We start from the raw sequence: 9794 nt of genomic DNA, 5'->3' as shown, positions 1-9794 counted from the left end.
AGGGTCCTGCATACCACAAGTTTCTTTGTCAGACATTTGTAGTACAAATGCAAAAATTACCAAAATTTGTTCCTTACCAGAGATGAAAAAAAATGAACTAATGGTAAGGTGCCAGACTCAGAAGCTGGTAATTTCTCTTTATGAGAAGGCAATGTCCAAACCAATCAATAAAATTATTAATCAGTTCTTCACAAGCACAGTTCACGACAAAGGGCAAAAACAGCGACACACGGCTGGGAAGGCTCCATATAGTTTAACTCCACTCTTGGTTCAGAGGATGCAATGTGGTGGTGGGAAAAAGAAAATTTCCAAAAGGGATAGAGCGCAAAATCAAAAAGAAGCTAATTCAGGACTTAAAGGTAGAAAACGAAACAGGATTAAGAATAAAAGTATGTGAAAAAGGCATGTAGATTGGTGACAAAATATGGTGTCTTGAGAGTTCCCAGCAAGACTTGCTCAAAGGCAAGCATCTAGAGGGAACATTATTGTAATTTTATTTTGGCCAAAGGAAGCATCTGGTGATACATCTGTAATTTTTTTGGACACAGGAAATTTTTATAGCACTTACATATAGATGAACCTACATAATATAGCATGGTGTTTATAAACAAACATACCCATCTATAGCAATTTAGTAACTCAATTTTATAGGAATCACATTAATATGATTAAGCACTATTTATAGCTGAATCTACATAATATAGCACAATATGTAAGAGTACATGTGTCTATAAATAAAGGTGCTCAACAATTAAATTCCCTTGAAGAACTCAAGAAATTTAAAAACTGTTATATGAAAACTGGTTGGTTTTCCTTAAATTCTTTTCAAGTTTAGTATCATCTAATTATTGGGTCTTAATGATTACCTATAATATGGTAACTTCAAAATGACAACAGTAAACCATAATTTTCCTTACAATTCCAGCATTATTACTAAGTTACCTTACCAGTAGAGCAAAATGAATTTTGTAGAACCAAAGAAAATTTAACACATTAACCAAAGAAAATTTGCATTTATACACAAATCCTAAATTTTGGAGAAATACAACACTAAGGACACTTCTCCTATTCCCAAACTTTAGTATTAGTCCTTAACAAATTAATAAATTTTCTAAGGGCAAAGAAACAGATTGAGGCTCAAATATGAATGCTTTTCATTGCTTCCTTTACCTCTTGCCATAAGAGTCTGGGCCCTGATTACGTCTCCCTATCAAAACTAATCTTTCATATCTTTTTTGTGGCACTGCCCTCATCTTCCTAAAATAGTCTGAAATATGTGACCAAAAGTCCCTGAACCGGCTGGGTGCGGTGGCTCACGTCTGTAATCTCAGCACTTTGGGAGGCTGAGGCAGGTGGATCACAAGGTCAGAAGTTCCAGATAAGCCTGGCCAAGATGGTGAAATCCCGTCTCTACTAAAAATACAAAAGCTTGGCAGGCACCTGTAATTGCAGCTACTTGGAAGGCTGAGGAAGGAGAACTGCTTGAACCCAGAAGGCAGAGGTTGCAGTTAGCCAAGATCACGCCACTGCACTCCAGCCTGGGAGACACAGTGAGATTCTGTCTCAAAAAAAAAGTCCCTGAACCTAGCAGAGCCAAACACGACAGCACAGACTTCTAAACTAGACTGGAGTCCCATTTACCTGGGACTCAAGTCAAATGAAAACTTACTCTGTAAAAAATTAAGTTTTAATTTTAAATGGGATTGGAGTCCCATTTAGCTGGGACTTTAAAGTCAAATGAAAACTCACTCTTTACAAAATTAAAACTTGTTTTATGTAAACAATCGACCCTACCACCACATTTATATTAGAAATGCACAATATGTGCAGTTATGCAATTCATATAAAATGTATTTTTCAGCATATAAATTCTATAATCACACACTCTTCAGTGAGTTGCAACCAAACAGGAACATCAAATTAGAGTTTCTCAATTTATGCTCACCCCTGGCTAAGCCTCAACTTTTAAATTGCTTTTCTCTTCCTTACCCACCCTTTTTACTGGGTGAGGGCATGTAGTTGAATCTGGTTAATATAAATGCAAACAGAATTTGACATCAAGGCTTGGTCCTGACAGGCTACTCATAAGTCACCTGGAAGCCCCCTGTGCCCATATCATAAGCATGGTGGGAGCTGTGGTACCGGTGGCTCAGGCTACCATTACCCATTGCAAATATCTCAAGCAAAATGGTGGGAAACAAGGTAACAGGAGCACCAGCTAGGAATCCTGCCCTCTACTGGATCAGTTTGAGCTTCTCTGATACTCAAGCTCTTCACTCATTTCCATTCTCATTCTCTCCGTCAAAACCTCTATTTCTTGACCTCTTCATTTTCTTCAAATATACCCTGTTCCCTTCTAGCCTCTTGTGACAATTATTATACTATGTTCTTGTTAACATTCTCCAATTCCTTCTACAGCAGCCAAACTAGGAACTAGAGAACGCCACCCAATTCTCAGCCTAGACATCAGTGGCAGAAAATGCCTTTCACTAAAGAGGGCTATAAAGAATGTCTCTGGTATGGTAATATTCTGAATTATACACAAGGACCACCAAATCTCTCATTACAATGAGAGAAGTAGACATTCATGGTTACCAGAAATGCTTACATACGCAGACAAAAACTTCTATTTCCCAAATATCCCAAGTTGTACCCAGTTTTACTGTTTTTATATTATTTGAATCCATTTCAATCTAGAATTAAAGGGGGAGGGATTCTATATTTTAGGTATTTTTTAATATTTTAAAACTGTAGAAAACATTTTCCCTGTGATTTTACCAAAGTACAAATGCCAGCAGAATCACTCTCTTAAATTTTCAGAGAATCTACTTGAAATTGTGCCATATTTGGCTTTACTTACCTAATATTGCACTGTTAAGAGCTGAGCACACAGGTTCTCTCTGAATTGGGTCAAGCTGATTTCCAACTGGGCTGTTCCAGGGATCTGAATATGCTAGTAAACTGAATGCATCCTGTTAAAAACATGGATTTGGTTTTAATTCAAATAGTTCAACTGTTATGTTCACAAATGTTTCCAAGGTGAGAGGTAAAATACGGCTTCCAGGCATTAGACTACTGTAACCTCTAAACCCATTTACTCCTAGCACTAGGACACTCTACATTTCTGAACAATTAAATTATTTATGCAGCAAAGCCAAATATTTTTATTTTCCCTGTGTACAGCCATTCTCATTCATCTTCCTCCCATCCCTAAACACAACATAGAAAAAAAAAGTTTATATAAACCTAAAAATGAGATATTTAAAAAACCCTACAATTACAAGTGAACAGAAGTGACAAAGAGAAGTGGAATGAATGGTTTCTAAACCTGTTTCTCTCCATGTTGCCTTCCAATTACCCAGCCTTGTTCTTTGGCTACTTATAAGGTGGGTCAGTTACTCATCTTATCCTCTAGATTAAGTTTGAGAAATGAGAACGGAAGCAGCTCAGAATACTGAGAAAGTCTCTGAAAGTAGCTGGCATTTGCTCAGAAGTTAGACGTGCAAAATCAAAGCCATCTATACTCTTTAGATGAAGATTATATATCTTCACACATAACACCAAGGAATATCTTTGAGAACTGGCCATATAATGCCATCTTCTGAGCTTCATGTAAATAAGAATCAAACACAAAGTAAGCTAATAGAATATAATCTTAAATTCTCAAAGGGACTACATAAATCAAACCTGTCTTCATCTTGCTTAATTAGCAAAAAGTTTTAATGAGAAAACCAAGTCAGATGACCTAATGTAAAAAAGTCTAAGAATTCTTAAAAAAAAAATTTCACATTCCCAAATATGCCCTAAAACAAAGTGCTCAAAGTATGGTTTGGGGACACCTGGGTCCAAGAACCTTTGAGGGGGTCTGTGAAGTCAAAACTTTTTTTTTTTTTTAATTAAAAAAAATTTTTTTTGAGACACAGTCTCACTCTGTTGCCCAGGCTGGAGTGTAGTGGCACAATTTTGGCTCACTACAACCTCCACCTCCTGGATACAAGCGATTCTCCTGCCTCAGCCTCCTGAGTAACTGGGATTACAGGCATGTGCAACCACACCCAGCTAATTATTTTATTTTTTAGTAGAGATGGGGTTTTGCCATGTTGGCCAGGCTGGTCTCAAACTCCTGAGCTGGTGATCTGCCTGCCTTGGCCTCCCAAAGTGCTGGGATTACAAGCATGAGCCACCGTGCCCAGCCCCAAATTATTTTTATAATAGTAGTACTAAGATGTTCCTTGCCCTTTTCTCTCTTATTTACTCATGACTATACAGTGGAGTTTTCCATAGGTACATGACATGTGATATCACAACAGCCCGAATGCAGTCTGGTCTATATGTGAATACAGCTCACCTATTAAACCAGGCATTAAAGAGACTTACAAAAAACTATAAAGCAGTGCCACTCTTCCGATTTTTTTTTTTTTAAGAGACAAGGTCTCACTATGTTGCACAGGCTGAACCTGAACTCCTGGGCTCAAGTGATCCTCCTGCCGCAGCCTCCTGAGTAGCTGAATTAATACTTGAATATAGTAAATATGGATAGATGTAGCACATATAAACAAAAACTCTTTGGGAATCTTTAATAATTTTTAAAGGAGTCAGACACCAAATATGTTGAAATCAACTGACCTAAAACATCCTCAGTACCTACCAAAGAAGTACTCAGTTTTCCAAATGGATAATTTTAGACACCTTAAAATAACTTAATAAAGAGCCTAAATGTTAAGTTTTTTCATAGCACTCCTAGTACCAGAAAAAGTTCTACAAAGTTGCATGATAATGAAAATCCCTAATGTGGAAAAATCTGTTATACTTTTCAAATAAATTCTACCTCAATTTAATAAACATACATTGACTACCTTGGTGCTACACAGTGGAGGCATAGTCATTAAGATAAATATTTAAGGCCAGGCTTGGTGGCTCATGCCTGTAATTCCAGCATTTTGGAGGCTGAGGTGGGCAGGATCACGAGGTCAGGAGCTTGAGAGTAGCCTGGCCAATATGGTGAAACCCTGTCTCTACTAAAAATACAAAACTTAGCTGGGCGTCGTTATGCCTGCTTACAGTCCCGGCTACTCGGGAGGCTGAGGCAGGATAATCGCTTGAACCCGGGAAGTGGAGGCTGCAGCTGAGATCACACCACTGCACTCCAACCTGGGCGAGAGAGTGAGATACCGTCTCCAAAAAAAAAAAAAAAAAACAAAAACCACACACACAACAAAGATAAATATTTACAAGGGGAAGTGTTAGGCCTGGCATGGTGACTCATGCCTATAAACCTGGCACTTTCAGAGGCCACAGTAGAAGGATCGCTTGAGCCCAGAAGTTCAAGACCAGACTCAGCAATATACTGAGACCTCATCTCTACAAAAAGTTTTTTTAAAAAAAAAAAAGGGGGGAGGAGTTATAAGACAATCTGACTTCATGAAAATCTTAATATTCTAAGGCAAATGTGGATAGTCATTTTCCAGATATACTGTGATTTGACTTTTTCAATTACAAAATCCACCAATTGTGTTTTATCTAGCCTAAAAATAATTTAACTTTTTTGATACCTCAGGGTAACCACTAGAAACAGCAGTTTTTATACTATCAAGTAGATGAAGTATGAAGTATGATAAATACACCTATCTTCCCATCTTGGCTAGGGAAATATAAAACTGCAGGCCTTTATCTTGAGGTGTGTTGCAGGCAGCTCTAAAGCCCATCCTAGGCCACGCAAGTATGTTATGTCCTACGCTTGTGCTGTTTCAGATTTCAGATTTTTCCAAATTTAAAAAGTCACTAATTGAGCATCTCTAATCTAACAATCATAAATGTTCCAGTGAGCATGTCATCTTTTGCCCTGTCCTCCATACCCAAACATCAGTCTCAAGGCCACTACATTCATCTCCCCTTTAACTCTTCAGTCTTCTTCCAGAATATTCAGAAGAAAATGTTTATAATGAACAACTGTTAAAAGAGCTCTACATCTCTACACAACTGCAATGCTGACTTCAGTTAGGAGAAAGCCCCTCCACCTTCAACTGGTACACAAAACTGTGGCTACTTTACTGAATTAAATTGTATCCATCCTACTAGCTAGCTCATGGACAACAATCCAGAAGAGACTTTAAAATGCATTTTAACTATTCTGGTCATAAAAAGTGACCCAATTCTTCACTAATCCCCATCAAAGTAAGAACCATGTTTTATACATCCAAATTGCTATAACCATGAACAACATTTACTAAAATAGTATTTCAAATTCATAGTTTTCTCTGCATACCCTGGTAACTGCTGATTTTACAGTTGAGAAAATAAACCTAAGAATTAAACTGAGTTAACGAGGACACACAATGTTGATAAGCAGTAGTACTGGGATTTAATCTTTTTTTTTTGCTTTTAGTCCAATTCTCTTTCCAGTAGATCACAACTGCCTAACTTCATCAAACTTTTCTACTCTCAAATGGGCAAGGAGCCAAGGGGAAGGTCAGGTCCAAGTTCCCTACCAGGAATTTCTAGGACACTGCTCAATTTTTCACAAAACTACATTTTAGTTCCTTTGACGCATTTATAATTTTTCAACAAAAAATATATTCACCTTCAACATTTTTTTATTTGCAGTGTTCTTGCCACAGTCTCTCCTTAGCTGTTCACTCATTGCTTGCAGCTCTCGTCCAAAGTGGATCATTCTTTCTATGGCAGCCTGACTTCCTCCACACAACTGACGTCTCAACTGACTTGAATCAACTTCTGTAAGAAAAAGACAAGTATTTTACCACCTTATGAAATGGAGTATAATGAAGACATGACCATATATTTCTTATAACATTTTGTACATTTAGTAACTATTCCCTAATATTTCATCTAAATGCACAGATTATTAAAAATTCATTTTCAATTTAATATGAAACTGCAGCTAAAAGATATGCTTTATTTAGCTCTCAAGAGTCTAGGATCCAGTATTTAGCATGAAGTTGAGCGAGGACAACCTTTCAGTGTTATAGAGTGTACTTATGTCAGAAAAAATTTTAGAAAAAGTGTAATTTCCTAAAACTGTATTAAGCAACATTTAAAAAAAAAAAAAAAAGAACAGTTAATAATCCCTCTCAGTCTGCCTTAACTGATATAATAGAGGTGAAAAAATGTTCCTGAAAGCTAAGAGAAGCAAAATGACTACAATAAAAATACAGAAGACAGCATATTATACTAATAGAAAAGATTAAATGCACTGCTTTTAGAAAAATACCACTTTGAGAAAATTATATATCTTGACAACAAAATAATTTAACTGTATAAATTGCTAATAATATATAAATCATGAAGCAGGTAATGGTGATGATGATGGTTAATATTTCCCAAGCACTTTGTGCAATTAGCTTTTCAGACTGTTCATTTTCTTTGCACAATAACTTACGAGGTTGTTATTATTATACCCATTTTACAGATGAAGAAACTGAGACACAGAGTAGTTAAGTAATTTTTCCAAGGTCACATAGCTAGTAATGGCAGTTGCAGAAATCAACTCTAGGTAATCTGGCTCTAGAACTCCTGCTCTTTATCACTATACTTAAATTACCCTTTGGAAACTGAGATGGCTGATATTGAGGAGTAAAACAAATCTGCATTTCTTTTTAAAAAATAATTTTATTAATACCGCTCCATCTCAAAATAATAAGAAATCTAATGCTGCCATGGAATTCCAACAAATAATCTATAATTTTCATTCTCCATTTGATGGGATAGTTTGCTGATGGGACAATTTGCAACGTAAGTTGTCTACAAAATAAAATTATGCATGCTAATTTGTCTTTCAGCCACATAATTTTGTTGGTGGTAAGTTTTTTTTTGTTTTTTGGTAAGGGAGGTCATACTTAAGCACCTACCATATACCAGGGATAGTACTATGTATAGTCACATATGTTTACATCAAACACATTTAAGAAATACTGATTAGAATTTGTAGGCCAGGTATGGTGGCTCATGCCTGTAATCCTAGCACTTTGGGAGGCCGAGGCGGGCAGACTGCCTGAGCTCAGGAGTTTGAGACCAGCCGGGGCAACAAGGTGAAACCGTGTCTCTACTAAAATACAAAAAATTAGCCAGAGGTGGTGGCATGTTCCTGGAGTCCCAGCTACTCGGAAGGCTGAATTGAAGAAGGAGAATTGCTTGAACCTGGGAAGCGGAAGTTGCAGTGAGCCAAGATGGCACCACCACACTCCAGCCTGGCAACAGAACGAGACTCCATCTCCAAAAAAAGAATTTGTAAAATCATCTGCCCATTTGGCCTTACTGACTATACTGAAATATAATAAGTTTTCTCATTCCCAACCTAAAATAGCCTGGAGGCTCAGCATCAGTAAGTCAGTACTGCTGCATCAGTGACAGCACTAAAGCTGAGCCTAAGCAATTCAGCGAAGAGCACTGCCTGTAGCTGAAAGGTAACTACTTTCTCTAGCAGCCCACTCAAACAAGAGAGTTTAAGTGCTATGCATTACTGTCAAGTCCTACAGCACATACATCTTTAAATCTGGTTTATGGTCATCAGCTGTGAATCAGTACAAGTAAAAACATAACCTTGTAGCCATCATTTTTTATTAAAAATGTAAGAAATATCACTGCAGACCCATTTCGGTGTCACAGTCTTCCATTTCGTGGTCATGTTTAGAGCTACCATTTAGGAAACCATTGGATGAAGTTTCTCCAACTCCATTGGAGTAGTGATCTGTTTCCATGTCTACATCATTACTGAAAACGAAAAACAAACCTAATTTTAGAAATATCATATTTGCAGCTTAGTTTAAAATAAATCACTACTGAACTTATATAGCCTACGAATAAACTAACTTTATAAGGCAATAGAAATCTGCAAAAAAAAAAGGTATTTAGTTAAATCTTGAAGGTATTCAAAGCCAAACACGTAGCTAACTTTTAACACATTTTTACCCCTGGAGGTAAGGGAAGAAAAAAGTACATATGCTAAAATGTAGTGGTTTTATGACTCTACGTCAATATGGAGAAATCATACTTCCGCACAATCCTATTAATTTTTAGACTCAGATCTGCAGGTCTTCGTTCATCAACTGCTGCCCCACCATCTCCCCAGCCAGCCCTCTCCCCCTGCCCCTAGCATTCATTTCCAGCATGTAAGGGGAAAACCTCACTCTCAAAACAAATACATCTCACTCATGGAACCCACTTCACCTTGTTCCGGACCTCATACTCAACCACTTCTAAGCTATTTTTAAATAGCATTCTAGCATTTGTCCTCAATATTTAAAAATATACACTCTTTCAAGGTTAAGTTATAACTTAAAAAACAACTCCATTTCATTGTCTCATCCCTTTCTACCACATGACCCTTTTTTTCTCTCATAGTCTATCTTATTGGCTTAAGTATAGCTGAATCTTAATTTTTGTCTTTTTCTTTCTTTTTTTTGAGATGGAGTCTTGCTCTGTCCCCCAGGCTGAAGTGCAGTGGTGCAATCTCGACTCACTGCAACCTCTGCCTCCCGGGTTCAAGCGATTCTCCTGCCTCAGCCTCCCAAGTAGCTGGGACTACAGGCTACGTACCACCACCCAGCTAATGAATTTTAATTTTTAAACGGATGTCTTAGTTTACAGTTTTCACTCATTCCACACTCAATGAATAACTGTGTGGCAATAACTGTACTTGGACATATTTAAGCTTGGACATACATATCAATGTACGTCCTTCAGACCCATCCGCACTCTTATAAGCAATAATATCTAATCTTTAGGATTTCTCCTATGAAGATCCAGGTAATAATTATATAATCTAGAAGTAAACACTT

At 37.2% G+C, this 9794-nt stretch overlaps 1 protein-coding gene across 3 annotated transcripts in view; it reads right to left on the bottom strand.

Moving 5' to 3' along the window:
• RANBP9 (RAN binding protein 9) overlaps positions 1-9794 on the bottom strand; it is a 173388-nt gene that overhangs the window by 1581 nt on the left and 162013 nt on the right. For all 3 annotated transcript variants that reach the window (XM_078368328.1, XM_078368329.1, XM_035294871.3), the window contains 3 exons: positions 8606-8727; positions 6581-6732; positions 2861-2972 (listed from right to left, as the gene is read on the bottom strand). In XM_078368328.1, the coding sequence (XP_078224454.1) occupies positions 2861-2972; positions 6581-6732; positions 8606-8727 (386 nt within the window). The remainder of the gene's footprint in view (positions 1-2860; positions 2973-6580; positions 6733-8605; positions 8728-9794) is intronic.

This window comes from Callithrix jacchus, chromosome 4, assembly GCF_049354715.1.
Source record: "Callithrix jacchus isolate 240 chromosome 4, calJac240_pri, whole genome shotgun sequence".
NCBI classification, from domain to species: Eukaryota; Metazoa; Chordata; class Mammalia; order Primates; family Cebidae; genus Callithrix; species Callithrix jacchus.
This window is presented reverse-complemented; position numbering and strand designations above follow the sequence as displayed.